The sequence below is a fragment of the Myripristis murdjan genome, chromosome 21 (assembly GCF_902150065.1).
Source record: "Myripristis murdjan chromosome 21, fMyrMur1.1, whole genome shotgun sequence".
Lineage (NCBI taxonomy): Eukaryota > Metazoa > Chordata > Actinopteri > Holocentriformes > Holocentridae > Myripristis > Myripristis murdjan.
This window is the reverse complement of record NC_044000.1, coordinates 16306397-16328867: the sequence shown is the minus strand read 5'-3', so window position 1 is coordinate 16328867 and position 22471 is coordinate 16306397. Positions and strand designations below refer to the sequence as shown.

Sequence of the window (22471 nt, the reverse complement as noted above, 5' to 3'; positions counted from 1 at the left end):
TCTATCTAACTTTCTTCTCTTCACTTGCTATGGACCATAAAGTGAAATCAGAACTATTTTGCAGACAACTGTACATTACACTTATTACATATGACATGTAAATATACTACATTGAAATATGTACCTAGCACACAGTGTGAGGGGAAACCTGTTATTTAACAGCAAACACTGGTTGCATTATGATGTAATAGAGCCAATGAAGCTTCTACTGATTGTTTCTTGATAATATACAATGATGTGTTGTCTCTGCGATGCAAGCATGTCAGCACAGAAACTGTTTCACACAGGATACTGAGCTGTAAAACACACACACACACACACACACACACATAAAAAGGAGAAAAAAAGCTGGTAATGACAGAAAAATAATCTGCTCAAATGGAGACATGCAGTGTGTCAGTGTCGGTTCAAAAATATGTGATTTGATAGTGTATTGCAATATTGTACTCTCTGTGTCTGATTACGGTGATATGAGTGCAAAACATGTAGTTTTTTCCTTCTTTGAAATATTATTATATTATTCATAGTTGGGTTACTATATTAATAAGTCTATCAGATGTAAGATATTATTCACTGCTTGTTCTCCACAGGTGAGTTCTTCTTCTCATAGCCTTGGAAAATACTATAGAAGTCCAGTATATTGCCCGCATACTCTGGTGTGGTCTGTGTGTCTCCTACCTGGATCTGTGACCAATAAGGTGTGTAAACTCCATTACCTGGACTCACCAGACCACACAAACAGCACTTTTGTGCGTACTATTGCCCTGGGTGGCTGTGTAACCTGAGCTGTCAGAGGAGAAGCTGCCTGGCTTTGTATTGTCTCAGGTCAGTGGGAAAGGTGAAACCGGAGAGATGGTGCAGGTGGACCCCCACAGGTGACCAGGCCTTTCTTCACAGATTAGCTGCACTTTTGTCGGGACAAAAATGAACACTGATTTAAGAGTGGTCTCTGTTGCCCATATGTCAAATCACAGCTGAAGATCTTTCTTGTTTCAGTGGATAAAGAATGAGATCTGATTTGTAATGCTGTACACATACATAGTATTCCCCACAGTTTTATTGCATTGATTTTTGGAAGAGATTACCAGTTTAAATGCACAGGAGGACTGCAGTGAACTACTGCTCTAGCTAATCCTCTCCTTTCAATCAAATAAAACAAAGCAGTATTAAAACTATTGATTTTACTATTCAGTTAATACAATTTAGTATCAGCAGGGCAGAGGTTCATTTTGTCACATTTGCACAAAAATATCGTAGTCAGAAAAAGGTGATGTCAGTTTAAATAATGTAATACCTCTACATAAACATAGCGTAGAGACAGTGCTCCTTTATCCAGTGGACACACTTCTAAAGACACAGCACTGTAATTTTAGCCATCATAATCTACAAATCGTGTTCCAGTTAAGGTGCTTTAACTCCCTGTGCAAACACAGCTTTTGTTCAGACCAGCTTATGCCCCAGTATTATTAATGATTGGGTTTCACAGATTTGACACCTTCATGCTGAAATTATTGGATTGGATTTAGAGGCCCAGAAACCCAAACCCCTGGTGGGACTGGAGGGCCAGTTCCTCAAGTTTCACTGTAAAGAAATCAACATTACAGGGACCGGAGGAGGAAACCAAGCCCACAAGTTATCAGAGAAGCAGGGAAACATGCCCAAAACGTACAGTTGGCATGGGCATTTAGCCAGCATTAAACTATGTTGGTCACCACCATGCAATGCATTAATAACAGATGAAACTGTTGTTTTAGTGAAGGACTTACATAAGGTTTTGGCTGGGCCCTGATACTGTTAACCATGAAGTCTATTCAGCACATACAGCCAGGTGAAAAGTGATCATGTACCAAAATGTGCACAAAATGTACACGCTTACTTTAAAAAAAAAAAAAAAAAACCCTTCTATTATGTTCGGGGTCATTTTGATCCCATTCAATGTTTAATGTCTCTAAATAAAAAATTAACATTTTTTTTTTCCTTCATATTTAATGACTTTTGCGAATTTAATGGATACTACCGGGTAAACATGAAATTCACGTGATGATATATTTTCAATGTCCTGTACACACTTTGTACGCATTGGTTATAAATAACAAAAATCAGTAACACTTTACAATAACAGTACAACAATTAACGTTGGTTAATGTTAGTTAATGCCGTAATGGTTAATTAACTGTTAGTTAATGATTATTATGGCATTTACTAATGTTAATAATATCTACAATAACCCTTAAATAACATATAAATTAATACCCTAGCATGAACAGCATTAGTACATGATTCTTAGACACATTAGTTAACGGTTAGTTAACAGTTACTTAATGTTTATTACCTGTTACTTAATGTTTATTACGGCATTAACCAACGTTAATTGTTGTACTCTTATTGTAAAGCGTTACCCTAAAATCTGTACTTAGAAATAATGTAAAGCCATTAAAACACCAAAAGGATATTTTAGGTCAATCAGTGAGATTTTATGGTGATTTGCATATTTTTCCATAGTTGCTAATAGGAATACTGGATGTATAAGTGGGGATGGTTGGGGGCTATGTTTTATTTAAAGGGCTATTTAGGTAGTCAACAAAGAAACATAAAGTACCTGACGCATAAACTTTGGTAACAATTTTAATAATTTTGTGGAGGTTTAAACTGCTGGGGTCAAATTGACCCCAAACATAAAAGATGTTAGTAAATTTGAACATCTACAGTCTATCAACAATCTACAGGCAGTCTGCAGTACTGCAGCTCCCAAGAATGATGTGGATTAATGTGACTTCTTTTTAATCCATAATCCTGACTTCAAGAAATTGTTGCAGTTCATTCTCACTGTCCTCTCGTTAGAGATCTCATCTTCACTTTGTTTTTTTTTTGTTTTTTATAAGCACTGATAAAAGCTGACTTAGTAGTGTCAGCACACCACTTTACAAAGTAAGCAGCGACTGAATTTTCTTTTTGTGGTGAAAAACTGAATTTCTTTCATTTTACTTGAAATGATTAGTATAGAAACTACAATCTGAGAAAATGTCACCATAAAACTCAAGACAGTATATGCCACTATAATAGCAATGCTGATGCTGTGTTGCTGGACTTTATTGGTTTGTACCATAGAATTACAACAGACCTATGTACTATTCTCTATGCAGATTGCTGTGTTACACTGTAGGGCTGATGTCATCTTCACCCTCAAATACAGAGTGAGTTGTCCAGATTGTGACACAGACATAACACCAGCTTAGCAGTGACTCTATCTAGAATCAGGGACACAAAGCCCGCTCACTGTTTTACAGTTGAAGTGCATGAATACTGAGTGACTTTGTAGAAGTTGTGTCTGCATCAGTGGCTGTGTGAAGCATGGCGTTAAATCACACTGTGTGAAAGTAAGAGCTCCTGATCCTGCTCCTGTTGTGACAGTGGCATGGTCCTTTGTAGAGAGAGCAGTCGCAGTAAATCTGCTCCGCTCCTCTCTCACAAAGGACTGCTTCCATTTATGGCTCTTGGGTGGGGGGTGTGCCACTGAATCAACAATGAAGGGAGTGGGACCTCGCAGACCTCACTGAATTCTTTCTCAGGCTGGCCGTTCAGATGACACAGGGAATTCTGGGGAATCCTTTGTTGTCTCTGCGAAGTGCAGCATCGTTTTGCTTTGATACAAAGGAATGCCCTCTAGGTTGCATTAGCATTATGTCATTACAAACGGCCTGAAGGTAATGATTTTACCTGAATTTGGACTTTCTTAGCGTCGCTATGGAGAGAAAATAAAAACAGGATTGTTTTCAGGTTGAACATAATGCGTTTTTTAAAAGGGTTTCATTACCCCTTAAGGTTATCCATTTTCCACCTTTTCAAACCATATTAAATATTGCAGTCTGAACAAAATGTTTTGTCAGAAGAGCAGCTTTGAATCAAATATATTAGTGTTTTCAAACTGGGGTTGACCCGTCGTGAAGTGTGTCCTTGAGACAATAACCTTTGCATCTGTTTTGAGCCCCAAAGTGAAGACTTCCTTGTTATTGTTAGTGTCTTCCCATTACAGCTTTGTAGTTAAAAATACCCTCTCATCAGGGGAAAATCCACCATGACTAATGTTGAGGAAACTTGTGCTCAATCATGACCATCAACATGAAGGTTTCCAACACAAACTTCATTCACATCCGGATCCCTGCAGATGAGGCCCACAACTTGAAATGGATAAGTTAAGAAACACTTGGTAGGTCATTTCCATGTTTACAAGAAACACACAAAGTGAATTTAAACAGAGAACACATATTATTTTCTAATGAACACTGTGATCCATGTGGATCCTTGGCGTTTTCCTCTTTTGGCTGATACTTGAAAAAATAAGCAAACAATATAAGTACAAATAAACCACCTACTGTTGCTTTGGTTTGTTTCAAACATCTCATGGAGGTATCCAACCTCTGAGCCAAAGCTGAGAAAACTCATGGTAATGTGATTTCACTGAGGGCGAGTTGCCAAGGTGATGAATGCTCCAATACTCTCAGCAGGAGATCAGCTAAGAGAATCCCACAACAGCCAAATCACTCTACTGAGCTGGAAACCTGCCCGCATTTCACACAGTGGTTACACTCACACACTTGAACCATTCCTGGCCTTGTCCACCCTGTACATACATGTTAGGTGGGCTTCAGTCTACACAGAATGTATTACACAGAACATATTATAATGAACTGGGTTACACTGTATGACATCAGGCTCATGGTGGGCTAAAGACTCCGGAAAACCAGAGGGAAACATCCAATTACTAAATCTTGGAATTAAACAGTGCCTGTAGCTGTACCTAACCTGATGAAATCAGAGAGAAGAGGGTTGGGGGGGCATAAATTGGTGGCATAACTTCCAACCTGAAGCTTGGATTTCCTTTAGATTTGGTGGGAAAGTTAGTCATGGGCCAAGGAAGTGGATGCTAACTTTTCACACCATTGGCCGTCACAAAAAGCTCTAATCTCTGAAAGGATTCACACGTCATCACAACACTTTGAGCAGGTATGTTATAGGCCACAGAAGGCCTGATTACTGAAATTTCCAGGCTGTTGCGTCAAAACGGGGCATGGCAGTGGGTTTGACATATCACAGAAAATAACATAACTGCCCAGTGGATTAACAGCACACCATAAGATTTTGCCCCAAGGTTTAGGAGCAACATATTAAGTTCACACATTGACCACGCTCACTTCCTCTGAGGAAACACCCACTCAGGTTGCAGCCCTCTGACTTGGTGTGTAGCTGCCAACAAGTTAGTGGACACACGGCCATGTCCACTTTACTTGTAGTGTTTTAATTAAGTCTTAATGCAGCGCTTGGGTGGTCCCTCGCTGTCCTTTTAAATGTGATGAATAAATGAATGAACTTGACCTTAACAAAAGGCAGTGCTCCATCAACAAAAGGAATATTTCATGAATAAAGCGGTCAACAAAGGAAGCATATTCCATTAATAAACACTGTTCCATTAATAAAAGGCAGGTTCCACTAACAAAGACAGTATTCCATGAGTAAAATGGAATGATCCATCAATGAAAGAGTGTTTTTCCTCAACAAGGAGAGTGTTCCATCATAAAGGGAATGATACACTGGAGAACAGTGAGTGTTCCACTAACAAAGGAGTATATCATCAACAATGTGAATGATTTATCCAAAAAAGAGAGTGTTATGTGAGCAAAAGGAGATATTCTTTCAACAATGGAGGTGATGTCCACAAAAAGTGTTCCATGAACAAAAAAACAACAATGGGAGTGGTTAACTGATTCATTTTTAGGCTGTTCAGCCAGACATGGGCATGGGATACCACAAAGAAATATAACTGTCAGATGGATTTCCATAACACCACAAACTTTTGTCTTGGACTAAAGAAAAACATATTGACTTCAAACACTGATTGGACCACGCCCAGTTCCTCCAAGGCCATGCCCACTTACTTTTTTTGTTTGTTTGTTTTGTTTTTGTTTTAAAGCAATTTCTCTAAAGTGGGCCTTGTGGGGTGTCCTCTGACTCTGAAAAAAAAAAAAAAAAAAAAAAAAAAATATATATATATATATATATATATATATATATATATATATATATATATATATATATATATTTACTCGATGATGGTTTAATAATTTTATATTAGTTTTTACCTATTTTTTGGGGCCCCTGTCAGGCAAGGGCCCTTGGAATTGTCCTAACTTTTCCCCCATATACTGCGCCCCTGGGTGGGTGACAACATCTTCACTTGTTTGCACTTTGCACCACAGCACCTCATCCACAGTGTCATTAGTCATTACACATATCTACATGGTCAGTCACAATAGCTGGTGAAAGTTGGTCATTGTTGATTTCTGTGAAACATCATTTTGAGACCCTCTTGTGTTCTTATTTTATGTATTTCTAAGACAGACATCTTGTGTAAAACTATGAGTTATCTCATCTCAGTTAGGAACAGAGGGGGAATTTTACTTGATGGGAGGGACATGACTGTTCAAAACTATGATATTTTCATTGGTTAAATGTTGTGTTCATGCCCACTGGTTCAGCATAATGTCACCAATGAAGATGCACTGTTAGACAGGATGTAGACATAATGAGATTTGAATGCAAGAATAAAAAGGAAAAAAAAGAATAAAAATCATTCATTAAATTCTTTCATATCTATTGTTGAATAGCTGAATATTCTGGAATGGAAAATTATTTAACAGGTAGAAAAAGTAATTTTTCATGTCATGGTGACTTTTCATAGCCACATTCCTTCCATTGCTTGATGTGTAACATACAGTTCTGCTCCCTCAGATCCATGTGAGCCTGTTGGTTGGGTTTATGGTGTTGTGCGTTTCAGATTAATCTCGAACATGTATCATTTCCCTTCACCAACTTCAAGGTTTGAGTGTCAAAGTTCTTTGGCAGGACTGACACACTGACTACAGTTAACCTCATTCTGATTCTTGCTACCTAAGGTTTATCTTTATCATTCTAGGGAAAGCTTTACTATTTTGACATGAATACAGACAATAATAAATTCAACAGTGTTTTGCATAATGCTTTAATCTGTTTCAGTTAATAACATCTAATATCCTCACTCTTTTGATATTCTGGTATGCAGAACCCCGGTATATGTGACACGTTGCACTGTCTTTGCACTACTTGGGAATTTTGACAACTGAAGGAGTTGTTCTGCAAAGTTAGAGTCAGCATGATTGAATATGTTTCATTGCAGCTCCATTGGCCCCTAGAGTAACTAATTTCCTCCAGTGTGTGTGGTAGAATTACAAGTGCTGTTATCACTGTTGGAGAAGTTCAAATCAGACTCAAAGCAAATTAGATGCATGCAGTGGAAAAATGCCAGGCTATTTTGTTCACATTGAGTGCCAAGCCTCTGTTTCTCCACTAAGAGCTTTAGCAACAAAGCTTGCAAAAGTGTGCGATGCTCAAGAAAAATGTATAGATCCCCTCAAAATGTCAAAGTTGTTATCAGTCACAAACACATCCTGTCATTTGCACTTTGGTTCCCAGTCACAAAATATCACTGTATCAGCAAGTGTGAACACCTTATCAGAGCATGCTGTGTGTCTCACAAACAACTCTATGGGGAAAAGAAAAGTTAATCTTGTGTATGATCTGTAATTGATTGTTGACAGAAACCAGAACCAGAGCTTAATAGCACAACTTGCACCTCTCTATAGGTTCAAGTTGTGCTTCAGAAACAAGGTGCTGAATGTCGTTTGATTTGCAATATTTGTGCAGAGACGATTCACAAGTTTTTGTACTTTGTTCATTCTTGTCAGACCTGTCAAACTCTCTCGTATCCTCATGGCCACTCAACTGCACAATCAGCAGATAGATAGTCAAGTTACACAGTGACCTTGTTTGCTTTGTGTCTCAAGGAGGAAAAGATGAACACCAGCATGTCTAGGTCATTATGTTCAGCTCATCACACAAAGTGTGAATATATTCCTGAAGGCAGTGTATAGTGTATGAGGGATCCATGCAAATGACCAGCATGCTGCTAAAAAAAAAATAAAATAAAATAAAAATTTAAAAATATATCATGTTATTCTTTACATATATCTGTGATACTGTGTGGCAGCTTTGCCAACTTTTCTTCTGACAGCAATAAAGAAATAATTAATAATGGATGACCATTTAGATAAGCATTAGGCTAAATAATTGATAGCACAGCAAAAGAGGAGGAAAAGCACTTCTATTATGTACATTTTTATTCTTTCAAACCTTGATGCCTTTTGTTACACAGAAAATTATTATGTGACATGGAAATATGAACTGGAAGGAAAGGTGTTGAATCATAAGAGATACTCCAAATTGACTGACTGGTGTGCCACAGGCTGGGTCAAGGGACGCTCCTGTACACATGAGCATTTGGAAAGCACACTAAGAGCCACTTGCATCTGTCTCTTGTCCTTTGACATCATTTTCATGTCAGTGAACACTGAGCAGCTCCACTATACCAGCTGCTCTGTAGAAGAGGGGGGAAAAAACCTAGAAATTAAAATCAATTAACTGGATATCGTCACCATGACAACAGGACTGCTAAGGTTTGATGAAACCAGAACATGAGAGGCAGGAGTAATAACATGTCTATTTCAGGTGAGCAGTAAAAAAGGCAAAAGGAATGGTATACACTACTGAGAGCTAAGTTACCCAGTCAGTGCTGAAGGAGTCAGAATCAGAGATGGATACAAACTGCACCTGCATGTGGAGATTTTTTAGTGTTTTCTCATGTTTCTATACCATGTTTCACAGACTCCAGTCTGTGCTGTTGGGAATACACACCCTGGGTTTGCTGAATGCCCTGAGATTGTGGACCTGTTGTGTGAAATCGTCCTTATCCACAATCTGAAAGTGATGACTCATGCATTCCCTAGAGGAACCACCTGCTCCTTTCAGTCGATTTTCACAGAATTTACATTTTCCACATGCGATGTCTGCATATTTTACACTCAAGCCCCCTATAAGCTACCATCCAGAAAAAGATCTATATGGCAACAGCTATGAGGTACAACCAGCCTGAACTACAGTTCCAAGAAAAGGCACTTTTCAGGCAATCAGCTACAAAGAAGGTGACAGCTTATCTGTTATTTATTTGTTTGTTTGTTTGTTTGTTTGTTTGTTTGTTTGTTTGTTTGTTTGTTTGTTTGTTCTAATTGATGACAGTCATGTAGCAGCAAAGAACACCTTTTCAAAATTATTTTATAGTGGCTCATAAACAACCTCATAATCTGAACCTTTGTGGAAAAGATTCCTGACTAAAGGACAATTTATTCACATGACTGCTGCGGCTGATTAAACAAGACATTCCACTGAAAACTTTGAACGTAATTAATTACAGGCAAAGGTTTTCCTCAGCTTCTATTGCTCTAACTGGGGGATTCTTGTTCAGGCAATAGATGATTGGGCTCTGATGTCAGGCAGCTGAATACAGAGACCGTGTAGTTCCCTAATGAGCAATGACATGCAGCTCCCATTGGTCCTCTGTGGGAGAGGAGCGCTTGTATCTCTGGGAAACAATGGGCAGATAGAAACTACCCTGGACCCGCAGCCCATGCTAGGGATTCTGCCAGAAAGCCGGCAAAGTAAACTCCCAATGCCCTCACTGAAAAATGGGCAGCACAGGGAGAATCTCAACAACATGTGGTACATGTAGAACAGGATAATCTCCAATGATGATCCACTGAAACAGAATAGCCACCAATTAGAGCTTTCCCTGACTACAGAAATTAAGCAGGATTTTGTCAACTGGTTGAACGGTTGATTTAATCACCAATATGTAAATTTACTTGAGAGAGGTCAAGCTCCACTTGATTAAATGTGGGTTAGGGGGCTTTTGTGCACTGGTGGTGGGTGACAGTGATCCTGCTTTTCCCAGCCCCTGCACCAACCCTCGCCTCAAGTTATCCTCTGTAAGATCTAACAAATGCAACATCTTGTGCTGGCAACATAAGCGAAGCTCTGGGGCTTCTCCATTACTTAGACAAAAGAAGTTTGATTGGAAGAAAAAAAAAACATTAATATCAAAAAATAAGATGAGTGGAGTATCCATTAGGCTTGGCAGGGCTCATACAGTCAGGTCCAATGGAGTATGTATATCCAAGACATAGCCTACTACTGCTGGAGGGCTCAGTAGTCCTGTGATCTCATGTAGTGATGCACTCATTCCTGCAGGAGACGAAATGGAACTTGGCAATCTGAAAAAAAGTCATCTGCATCGATAAATACACGGGCTTTGTAATAATTTTCCTCTTGTCACAGACAGAGAGAACAGTTGAGAGCTCAGGCCCCTGTGTGACTAAAAGGAGCTGTGCTGCCATCTAGTGGTCATAAAAGCAGGCGCGTCAGCTCCTCGGCCAGTCAAGAGTACTTACTGCTAAATATAGATGTGGAAATAAATGCATCAGGATGTGGGACACCCAGCACAGGGTTGCATATAAAATTACACTGGCTGATAGTCCTTCCCTGCACCTGTTTTAGTCCACTATGGTGCAAGGGGTCAAAGTCAGCTCACACTGACCTACCTGTGATTAAAGAATGCAAGCGTCCTTTTCGAATTAATGTTAACATATCTCCGCTGTCCTTTTAATGATTGTTATAAATGCTGTGCAGTGCTTTCCATCTTCCCCACCAAACCAAATGCGGCACAAATAAATCAGCACTTTGTGCCAAAGGTAAATGGTAACAAGTCAGATTTCCAACACCTGGGGACGCTGCCGCTGCCTTTTGTCAGCACCCTTAGTAAGGGAATTCACCCTCACCACCCACGCCATTTATTCATACATCTGATTTTGTCTTAACAGCTATTCAGTCATCATGACGCCCCCCTCTCTGTCATTTAGTTTCACTTTTGGCATAAATTTGACTAAAATAAATTAGATATAGATGGTTTCATCACAGCTTTAAAATGCATGGATAGGATTATATGAAATCTAGTTAAAAATGAATAGCTAGTCTCTGTTTTTAATATGCATGTCTTATCCTGTTGTTGGAGGCACGTTTTATCCTCTGTGATTGCGCATAAAATCCATGCGCCCAGAGTGAATTTCCCTCTCTTCACAAGAAGAGTATATTATTTATTGGAGGTATATAGGTTTCCTCTATCTCTGTTCATATATGCCCTGATGAAAGATTCTGCTGCGAGCACAGAGCCAGATAGGCCTGGGCAGATAATGGAGGGTGGACGCGGTGTGGGGAGTTGTCAGACATGCAGCCCTTATTCATTGGTCGCCTCAGACACAGCAGCTCTGCCTCTCACTCTCTCTCATAAATGCGCTCCCACTACTGTCGACGGTAGCAGACAATCACAGGTCACTGTGAGAAGGACACACCTTCCGTCGTTTTCGGTAAAGTTTTTATGGGAATGCGTTTTGCTTCACGAAGACGTGTTGTTATTATTCCAAGATCTGAATCGTGTCTTTAGTTTGCAGTTTTCGCAGTTTTGCGCGAAGGTTACGCGGCTGCCCCTCTGGCTAAAATGACTGGAGTTTTTGAGAATTTAAATACTGATATGCATTCGAACCAGATTACCTCAAGCAATTACCACGGCTTGCACAAATCGCAGGAGTCCCCAACTCTGCCGGTATCGACGGCGACGGACAGCAGCTATTACAACAGCCAGCAGCCTGGGCATTGCGCAGGGTCACCGTTTGGCCAACTCGGCTCCTATCAGTACCACGGCAGCGCGATGAGCTCTGTCCCGTATAACGCCAAGTCATACGACCTTGGTTTCAACTCATCTTATGGTGCATACAGCTCCTACGGCTCCAACTCCTCGCCTACTCCAGCCGAAACAGGTAAATATGCCCTTGATTGAATCCATTCACTAATCCTTACAATGGACTCTGCTTATATGAGTGGCGCCAGAAACTTTGAAACTAGTTTATATGATGACATGTCGGTGAAACAATGAGAAATTATTATCTGGTCATACATGGATAGATACAGGCCTGTGCGCCACCGAACTATCACAGACGCACACAGTGGGAACACTGGTCCTGAAAGGTGTATTTGGTGTATTTGTCTAAGCCAGGGCTTTCAAATAAATGAGGCAATTTTTGGCAACTCCAAGATCAAGTGTGAACCCACGTAGGCTCAGGTATACTTACATTTGCCATACCAAAATCGGCGCCCATGTCATGCGTAAACGGATGTCATTGAAAAAGATGTTTTATGCATTGCTTCAAATCGCATTCGAATGTTTCTTTAGAGAAAGAAGAGAGTGAGCCAGAAATCCGGATGGTTAATGGAAAACCAAAGAAGGTCAGGAAACCTCGAACCATTTATTCAAGCTTCCAACTGGCTGCTCTTCAGCGGAGGTTTCAGAAGACGCAGTATTTGGCTCTACCGGAGCGGGCCGAGCTGGCAGCCTCGTTGGGCCTAACGCAAACACAGGTGGGTTCACAACGTCCAGATTCTGTCAAACGTGCATTCACAGATTGCAGATCATCTGTCCATTTGACCCCAAAAGTGTACTTTTTGCAATGTCTGTCACTGATTATTCTTTATTTTATTATTTTATTTATTTAGGTCAAAATATGGTTCCAAAACCGCCGTTCCAAGTTCAAGAAGTTGTGGAAAAGTGGAGAAATCCCTCCAGAGCAACATGTTGCTTCCAGTGAATCTCCCCCCTGCAACTCTCCGCCAACTACTGCCTGGGACTTTCCACAGAATCAAAGAATGAACAATGTCAACTCCAGTTTACCTCAGAGCAGCAGCCCCCCCAACACGACTGCGCCTTCTTCTTTTTTGGCAAACTACTCCTGGTATTCAACTACGAACTCTACGGCGCATCTGCAGCCGCCCCTGGTCCAGCACCACCACAACTCTGCGATAAGCGCTGGGACGATATTCTAGAAACTGTTGGGTTCAAATCGGACAATACTGGTGAAAAAAAGAGAAATGCCAATACCTTCATTTGACAGACCTCGTGTGTGTGTGGATGTGTGTGTGTGTACCATGCGAACTTTACACGCAAGCATTTAGGACAAGTTAATGGAGCCAGACAGGTTCATGGACTTTGCCAATTTTCGCACTGGCAAAAATGGTAGACACAGATTTCTACAGTTATTTTTGTATTTATTTATTTTGTTTATGTCGAGGGATGAATGAACCACTATTACCCAAAGCAATCACAGCCTAGGCCCAAGCCTACTTTTATGCGGACGTCACTTTTTTGCATTCCTGCGACTAAAATATTCATTGCAGGAATAACTGTCACAAATGTAGCACAATTTAACTGTATCGTGCCTTTTCAATATGACCTCATTTTGTTGTACGATAAGAAAAAAACAGCTTACGTTTATCCATTCCTCATATCATTGGTTGATTTGCTTTCTAAGGGTAAGTGTCTGAATCCATCTTTGTAAATATTTTGCCACAGCTTTTTGATATGTCGCTTTGACTCTTTTATAGGCTTTTTGGTGCAAAACCCATTAAATATCGTAAGCTACTGATTGTCCTACCCTCTCATTTACCTGTATCACACTTAATTGTATTTTTTGTCTTATTTATTTTTAGCAGTGTTCCATATATGAACAGACGTTATTTAAATAAAATGTTTTTGTGCACATGCATCACTTTTTTCCCTAATGTATGACATTATGGATGATCAGCCTACAACAAGAAGGGAATTACAGCGTCGCTCTTTCAGGTTTATTCATATCAATTATGGTATGGAGTTTTGTTTATTTGTTTGTTTGTTTTGTTTTTACATGTAACTTTCAGTTTGCATGTAGAGCCTTGGTGTTAGATGAGTTCAAGTCACGATTTTACTTTTCCCACGTCATATAATATTACAACTTAATAGTCTATGATGTAACCGTAAAATTAAACCACTGGATCTGAAGTGACAAAAGGGAGTTGGCAGACCGTTCGTGGAAAATACGCAACAAAGGCGCACCTGCGAGCGCATAACAATTATAATAGGCTAAATATTAATACACTAATCGAAAATCACCACTCATATTGGTAGCCTGTTCCTGCGTCTCTTACCAACCACGTTATTTAGGCCTATCTGCACTCCCTGGCGTAAACACAACATTTACCCCAGCCTATACCAGGCACTGATTACAAGTGATTTCTTATCCGTTAGCTACAAGCGCATCTCCACGCCTGACTCATGCTTTAGGCGCGTCACAGCCATCCTATCCCGGTTCAGTCAGCGTTGTTCGGGAACACGACACAGTCCAGATGATTAGCCGGGCCGGGACGCAGAGCCCGGGGCACAGACGGAGCTGCGGGGAGGCACGCAATACGCCTTGGCATGCGAGAGGGGAAGATGAGGACGTAAGACTGAGCTCAGCTCCTCAGACTCTGTGGAGTCAGGGAGCCACTTTCCAGACGTTTTATGAAGCCAGCCTAACAAGAGAGAGAGAGAGAGAGAGAGAGAGAGAGAGAGAGAGAGAGAGAGAGAGAGAGAGAGAGAGGAAAAAAAGAGATCCAAGACCGCCTAGAGCTATAACAACATGGAAACATTTCTCACATCTTGCTCACTCACAACCAAAGTCTCTCATCGTGCAGGACGAGCAGATTGACCTACATTATTTATGTGACTCATGAGGCGCACAGGCCTATAGGCTGCACAGAAAACAGAGGCAGGACTGTGTCATAAACACGTCCAAAAACAGAATTACTGCAATAATGTCAGCAGTATAGGCCACATTTTATTTGGCTTAGGCCTATTTTTGACTCACCTCTTAAGTATAAACCACATAACTATTTTTCTTTTCTTGTCTTTTCTCTTCTCTTTATGCCATTTTTATAATTATCATTATTATCAATAATAGGACAGATACAGTTAGGTTTGGTTCTGCGCGTGCTGCCGGCTTGACAGCAGGCTAAATCTCATGATCATCACTGTCTATCCCACATGCTTTCCTTGGCTAAACGACCATGGGCCATATAACGTGGAATAATTTCGTTTTGCATAATTGGGATGTAGGCTACCTTGTCAGCTATTGCTGGAACATGACGGAGCAGTCTCCCTGTGGCTGTCTTCATGTGGAGAGGAGGACGGATCCCAGGCGGGCTGCCGTGCGCCAAAACTACCCAAGAAATCCTTATGAATTCACTGGACATTTGCATGCTTCATAACCATGTTCTGCGAAGAATTGGGTTAAGCACAAGGCGAGCAATTGCGTGCATAACAGCCGTTTGCATTATTGCAATAAAAGCACCATCTTATGGACCTCATCTGAATAAAACAGGATGTGGTTTTCCCAAAACTAATAGTTATTCAGTTGTGTGTGTCTTTCATCCGTGCATGCAGCCTCCACTACATTCCTCTGAGCCCCAGACAGGCTGCAACACTTGTACGTGAGATTTTAGAGGCTTTATAATTAATTCCCCCTCATTCTCACTGCAGGCAAGCTCTTGGTCTAAAAATAGCCAAGTCTGTAATATAAAGCACCATTATTATCAAACTTGATTTCCCATATTACTCCATGTGCCTGTGTGTCTTACATGGATTAGAAATGATGTGGTTTTATACTTCCGGATTTCTCTCGGCAACTTGTAAATGCCATACCCCCCTATCCTAATTTATACCCTGATCTGTAATTTCATCCACATTTGCTCTGGTTTGAGCATTCTGGCTTTCAAATCTGAAAGCCTGCAATTACTATATAATTCTTCGCAATTTTAGATGTCCTAATATGGGCTGTAATTTTTACGCAAGACAATTTCCCGCTATTTCAAGCATCAACATTGTCAAAGTTGTATGTACATAATAAATGGGAATATCAATGCATAGTTTTTAGCATAACATCTTGACTCAACGATAATTATATCCGTGTGGAGCCTACGCAGAATTAGCCTGAATTGCATGGTAACTGCTGCTTTAAATTTTAAAAAATTACTCATAATTTCCCCAAAGATTACCAAGATCTCGAGTGCACAATGTCATCAGCGTAATGAGGAGTAAACATTTATGCTAATAATCTACATTTTTTTTTCCATCAGCTATAAAGAGGGGAAATAAAGCAGACATTTTCAGTCATATTCTGAACTCTGCTGTTATAGCTCAGACCAACACATGGGATGCATTTTATGGGATTTAAGCGCTCAGCTTGTGTCCCTGCTTCAGGATGCTGCTCATCTGCGTCTATGGGGATTTTTTTTTTTTTTTTAAACCCAGGGAGAGAGGCTGCCTGTTCCCTTTGGAGGCAAAGGTATGTCTTCTCATTTGTTTGTTCATTTTCAATAAAATAGACTGACATGTGCAGTCTGAGTGCACCAGAAGATCGTTAAAGACAGCAAGCTGGTTATTTTTCCCAGTATATGTAGGATTAATTTCCTATTCTCTCCAGGCTATAGCAGCCCATCAACACGTGTTTGTTTTGACTTGTTGTCAGTTTAAGACGGTCAGTGCTGCGGTGTCAGTGTCCGGTTGTGCGTCCATTCAAGCTAATTTCAGCTCTACTTCCTCACACATGAATTCTCATTTTACCTTGAAACTCTGGTAAAAAAGCAGGAAGAGCGCATTTCTCTATCTTCCACCCAGGCGAACCCGAGAGCTTATCATCTTGTAATGTGTTTTTGAAATAGTCCTATAGCTCAGATATCTACGTTTATACGGAGAGGAAATGTAAGGATGGAGCCGACACAAAACTTGTTCTGTAATTTAGTCGCTGCTTTCATTACTCTTACATTGTGCTTTGCTAATTTTGAAGCCTCTTCGCATTGACAGCTCCGTGATGTACACCTGCAAGCAATTTGCCAGCCTTACATAGGCTAAGTCTAAGGGAACAGTGACGAAATGGCAGCTCACCTATTTCACTTTTTTTTCTATTGCAGCAGCAAATTTCTTTCAGAGCACTATCTCTTTTGTTAACGCAGAAAGATTCTCTGTGCGAAAAAAATTGCTCATAATTACCGCAGAGATAGGAAACTGCATTAGAATAAATAAGGGCGAAATTACTGTAATTATGTTGGGTTTGATGGGCTCAGCTCGTAATCAAGGGGAGAATACAGCGAAATAACACTGACCCTCTTGGATGTGCAGCTGCGCCTTTCCAAGGGAGAGAGAGATGACGGATTTATGTTTGCTACAACAGCACACAATTCCTATTCTTTCTCGATGTATGGAAATACACATATTTCCATTGTACTTTTCCTTTTTCAAATGGCTATATACAGGCTGTTTTCCTGTTGGCTTTAACGTTAGCAGTGTAAGATGTTTCTGAGACAAAAGTAGGTCAGCAGAAGATGTTATACAAGGAGTCTGCAAGGAGCAAACCAGTTAACAAGGGCAGGGCGTCACCATTTTACTCACTCTGAAGATAATTCATTTTTTGATGTGTGATGGTGGCTGTAAGAACACAGCAAGGGGAATAACTGTTTTGCAATAAGAAATAAAAGAAGAAAAATATTAATAACGGCAGCAGCAATAATAACAATAATAATAATAGCCTAATGATAATGATAATAAATTCAGTGGACATGATAGTGGAGATTTTGAGGTTATAAATTACTTGTGATAGGTTGGTTTTCCATTTCAATCACGGTTATTATGACGGTATTGTAGGCCTGTACCATGAAAACAATACATTATAAGCCTGGCTCAGCTCATGAATTCAATAACTGGATGTTTTGGTTTATTCGCTTAGTTTTTTTTTTTTTTTTTTTTCTCCCTTGTCGCAAAGCTGACGTCTTGTTTGCTTAAGTCGGTTTTAAAATAATGCCGTGCAGGCCACACAAATTGCATCAAATTTGTCATTTTAATTGCAAAACGTTTGTATATTCATGGAGATATTGCAGCTGGAGGAGAGCGCGCTCGCACGCGTATGCGCGAGCATGTACACTTGCTTTCGGTTTCTCACAGGCACGCGCGCATAGGCTGATAATATTAATGATGAATGAAAATATTAACTATTAAGTGTTTGCTGTCTTCTCATGTTTGTCCCTGCTCTGCTTTGTCTTGCAGCCAATTTGTTGGATTTGTTCACAACATCAGCTCTGATAAAACGCACATCTTAACAAACCATTTCAATCTTAAAATGTCATTTCTCCTAAAAATAAAAATTTCGACGAGTGAAATTATAATTTGACTTGTTTCTAATGCAGTCTCATTAAAAAAAAAAAAAAAAAAAAAAAAAAAAAGCACTCCAGGGCAAAGTAAATGACACGATTCAAATAAATTGTTGAAATAATCTGTGGTGGACAAAATAATAATAATAATACTAACAATAAAACGATAACAATGTAATTAAAAAAAAAACTTGGTTAAATACGGAAATTGTTGTCACAGGACTGAACGAAGTAAATTAAGAATTATGACTTGCGGAGATGAATATTTTATTTTTGCAGCAAACTTTAAGGCCTTTGAACTTTTCACTTGTGTGTATCTGATCCGCCTTGTGTCCGGTTGGCTCTCGCAGTCTTTTTGCAGCACCTGCCTCTTCCCCAATTATTCACTTAACCCACACAATTACTGCGCTCTATTCATGGAGGAAAACTGGTTTTGTTGGAAGACAAGAAGAAAGAAGATTAGTCTTATAGCGGCAAAGTGAAAAGAAACAGGCTAAGCGTTATTGCTGAATGAGCTGTGATGTTACTGAGGCGGCTCCCGCACAGCCACGCTGGAAATATAAAGAAAAAAGAGCATTATAGAGACTTATTGGAAATAATGCGATTTTACCTCAAGTACGAAAAAGTAGCCTAATACTATAACCGTTTCAAAATTCTTTACATGTAAGCCTTATAATTAAATTTAACTCAGCCACATTAAAAGATTTTTCTGCACAGCTGTATATATGAATGAGTCATTATAAACCAAAAATATCTGATGTAACCCCTAATTTTTAATTCCATAGTCCTTTCAGTGGGTTTGAAACCTATAGGGAGTAGCACAAAATGTAAATAAATGCTAAATAAATTAATTAATAAAAATAAAAATAAATTTAAAACAAATCTTTGAAGGACCTTTTGCACATGTACAAAACCGGCTCATTCTATTACTATTAATTTCCAGCAGCAGTCAGCTCGAATTATAGGTGCACCATGTTTTTTTTTTTTTTTTTTTTTCTCATGAGGGTGGGAAATGATTTTCAATCAGACACCTTTCTTGACATCATTTAAATCATTATTTTACTGCTTTTGAAACTGCACATTATGTACATAAACTTCAGAAACAAAGAAATAAATTAAAGTGGTCAATACAAAACTAAATATTTCTATGTTGACTAAACACATCTGGACGAATACAGAAAGCCTAAAACCCTGTTTCACAGCGTATCGAGTACAGCACAAACCAAATCTGGAAATGTCTATTTATGTACAAAAATACAGTGACAACTGAGCTGTTCACCCTCGGGATGTTTTTTTTTTCTTCTTTTTTTCCTTTTTTTCCTCATCATCTTCTTGTCTAAAGCAGCAAATCGTCAGGCCTTTTACATGTTCACATAACATCGGGGCACGGTGATAGAAAAGCTCTGCTTGCGTCAGTGCAGCATTAACAACACTTTGTTGTTATCTCAAATACACTTAGAAAAATTGAACACATACTGACTTCAACAGAAAAAAACTAGTCTGAATAATTTAACTTAAATAGCAAACACACATTAAACAACATATTAGCATTTTGAGGCTTTGCACAATGGCTCTCTACTAGAATGTGAGCAAAACAGCCTGTTGGGCGAGGCTTGCTTCGATTTATTAGTATTTATTTGGTTAAGGAAACAGCTCTATGAGTGATGTTTAGCTGCTGATCAGGAGTTTTAGGTCTCATCACACTAAGCCCATATGTGCCTGTGAGGCCCGTGGTGTCTGCAGGGCTCTGTTGACACTGCACGTGACAGCCAGGCTAGTGTAACACGTAAATAAATCTAACACGTGGGTTTTCTTAGAGATATTGTACAGCTCAATAGATCTGCTTTCACAAATACGCTAGCCTTTTAAAAAAATGCCACAGAAATGATAAACAGCAGCCAAAAAGGATCCATTTGTTTACGATTTCCGCTGACTGTCATGGACTCAAAGGACTGGGTGCCCTTGGGCGCATACAGGGTGCCTTTTCAGTCTCTCGGCTCCCTGATTCACTGCCTGCCGTCATCCGGTATGAGGAGGCCATTGTGTCAGCTGGCAACATGGGAGCAAACTCCGGGATACTTTGTGTGCATTAGCAGTGCAGGGCCGCTGCTGGCCCTTTGCGTTCCTGATAGGAGCCATGGCGGAGCTGAGGCCGGACGCTCAAGTCTCTGTTCACATGAGCTGTGACTGTTGCATAGACTCTTGGTGTGTGGTTGGATACCATGAGGTGTAGCTGGGAATGTAAGACCCCGGCGTCCCCACTGAAGTTTTCACGGTGGTCGGCGAGCTCCAAACAGGTGCCACCGAGGGGGAACCGGTGGAAAGTCCGCGGCCATTAGCTAAAGCGTTGCTATCAATCGTGCCACCGCCTTGCTTCATCAGTTTCTTGAACTTGGATCTCTTATTCTGAAACCAAATCTTCACCTGAAAACGCAGGGGGAACATGTTGGGGTTAGAAAACTGGAATGCATGACAGGTGCCGGGTGACAAAGTCGATGACATTTATTTAAATAATAATAATAATTAAAAAAAAAAAAAAAGCTTTACGCATGAGGAAGACGCCATAAACTGCTGTGTGAGTTAGAGTACACAAAGTCAAGAGCAGTCAGGGTAAGGCTATTAACGTTGAAGTGAGTAAATTAACATTCACAGATTGTTCATTTGAAGAAGGAAATGCTTTTTTGATTGGATGTCTAACACTGAACTCAAATGTGATGAATGATGTTCCACAACATTTGTTAGAAAAAAAGAAAAACAGACAATAATAATAATAATAACAATAATAATAATAATAATAACAATAATTATAATAATTATAATAATAATAGTTCTCGTAGGGAGGCAGAGGAGCAGTTGAGCTGCAGGCTGCACCTCTGGGCGGACTTGCCTGTGTCTGGGTGAGACCGAGAGACGCTGCGAGCTCAGCTCTCTCCGGTAACGCCAAATACTGAGTTTGTTGAAATCTTCTGTTCAGAGCTTGAAGTTGTAAACTCGAATAGATAGTCCTTGGTTTCCTAATCTTTTTCCCTTTTCCGTTGAACCGAACCTCTCCGCCTTCCACTACTGTGTTTTTCTCCGCTTCTGGTGCTGGGGGAAAAAAGAGAAAAGAGAGAGAGAAAAAAAAAACAAGAATGAGAAAAAAGAGAGAGAAAAGGGCTGAGGAGATAGTTCCAGCCAACAGTGCTGCGCAGCAATGAGTACTCCAGCGCAAGTTTTACAGGCTGTAGTTTAGGTATAATTACCCTTAATTGCATACATTGTTTATAGCATTACGCAATAAATAATTACCAAGCCTAATTCCCCAACATCTGGGACGGCTTTTCAATGCAAGGAGAACTATATGCATGCAAGCAGCGACAAAAAGACAACCTGGCAAGCATTAATGTCAATATTAAACCATGGGGACGTTGTTCCACACTTACCTGTATCTTCTAACCGTGTTTGTGCGAGTGCCGAGCTGTTTTGGTAGGTCTGTACTGTGCTGAGATATGGACTGGTGGAATGGCTGCCGACGGAGTTTACGTATGGATAAGCCAAAGATCTGGGAAACGACGAGGCTGGGCTGTAGGAGCTGTCGTGCTGGGTATGACCTGCAGAATGTAAACAGTGCATGGGATAGTGTCCGTGAGACATTGAGGAAGGCGACATTTGTTGACTTGGGGGTCCAAACTCCATGAAAACGGTTTTTCCTGAGACAGGGCTATTAAGACTTTCTGGTATTGTAGTCATTGTCATCTCTTCTGGCGGTTCCCCCTCTCTTGCTTTTTTTGTTTTCCTTCTATGATCTCAGTGAAGGATGGGTCCCAATTTAAGCCGAACTGATTTTTTCTCTTTCCATTCATAAGAAAATGTAGTTTGTCTCTGTGAAAAGTCCTAGGTATGATGCTGTGGATCAAGACAAACTCGCTCAAAGGTTTGAATCGTGGACTCATGAATATTCATCAAAGACTGTCGCTGATTGGTCCACTCTCTCCAAGAGTGAAGCCGATTGGCGACGCTGGGGCTGGGTCCGAAGAACCTGATAAACTCAAGAAAAACCACAAAACCTCAGATTTCCTCTGGCCATAGGAAGTTTGGAAAGGGTTAGAAAAAAACGTAACTTTTATTAAAATGTTCATTATTATTATTATTATTATTATTATTATTATTATTATTATTATTATTATTATTATCAGTGCTGTTGTTGTTATTAACTTTATCAGTTACTTGTTAACTGGTTTGCAGTAAACAGGCTCGTTACATAAGTGCTGACCCACCTCTTCTTCTCAGTAGCAGCTCTGTTATTTAATCTGGGCTAATTGTCACTGTTATTGTTTTTGTTGCTGGTGTTAACGTTATTATTAATATTCTTATTGGCAGCGTTCGATTATATTGCAGTAAAAAAAATATAAAATAAATAAAAATCAGGCCTGTTGTCTTGGAGGTAAAACCTGCCGCATGTCAT

At 39.9% G+C, this 22471-nt stretch overlaps 2 protein-coding genes across 2 annotated transcripts; one reads left to right on the top strand and one right to left on the bottom strand.

Moving 5' to 3' along the window:
* The first annotated feature begins 11319 nt into the window (after positions 1 to 11319).
* Positions 11320 to 13535, top strand: dlx2a (distal-less homeobox 2a). Its single transcript, XM_030080852.1, has 3 exons — positions 11320 to 11795; positions 12209 to 12393; positions 12529 to 13535. Exons 1-3 carry the CDS (start codon positions 11477 to 11479, stop codon positions 12853 to 12855), a joined length of 831 nt encoding a protein of 276 aa, XP_029936712.1. The 5' UTR covers positions 11320 to 11476; the 3' UTR covers positions 12856 to 13535.
* Positions 13536 to 19043: 5508 nt separating this feature from the next.
* Positions 19044 to 22084, bottom strand: dlx1a (distal-less homeobox 1a). The gene is made up of 3 exons (XM_030080734.1): positions 21450 to 22084; positions 20915 to 21114; positions 19044 to 20451 (listed from the first exon to the last, which is right to left on the bottom strand). The coding sequence occupies exons 1-3, from the start codon at positions 21760 to 21762 to the stop codon at positions 20200 to 20202; spliced, it is 765 nt and encodes a 254-aa protein (XP_029936594.1). The 5' UTR covers positions 21763 to 22084; the 3' UTR covers positions 19044 to 20199.
* Positions 22085 to 22471: the final 387 nt, after the last annotated feature.

What these genes read in the sequence shown, in the direction of transcription:
- dlx2a (XM_030080852.1), top strand. Translation starts at nt 11,477, where the DNA reads ATGACTGGAGTTTTTGAGAATTTAAATACTGATATGCATTCGAACCAG. An exon ending in GCCTACTCCAGCCGAAACAG is followed by an intron (nt 11,796 to 12,208) that starts GTAAATATGCCC and finishes ATGTTTCTTTAG; the next exon opens with AGAAAGAAGAGAGTGAGCCA. An exon ending in TGGGCCTAACGCAAACACAG is followed by an intron (nt 12,394 to 12,528) that starts GTGGGTTCACAA and finishes TTATTTATTTAG; the next exon opens with GTCAAAATATGGTTCCAAAA.
- dlx1a (XM_030080734.1), bottom strand. Translation starts at nt 21,762, where the DNA reads ATGACAATGACTACAATACCAGAAAGTCTTAATAGCCCTGTCTCAGGA. An exon ending in AACACGGTTAGAAGATACAG is followed by an intron (nt 21,115 to 21,449) that starts GTAAGTGTGGAA and finishes TTTTTCCCCCAG; the next exon opens with CACCAGAAGCGGAGAAAAAC. An exon ending in TCGGTCTCACCCAGACACAG is followed by an intron (nt 20,452 to 20,914) that starts GCAAGTCCGCCC and finishes CTGCGTTTTCAG; the next exon opens with GTGAAGATTTGGTTTCAGAA.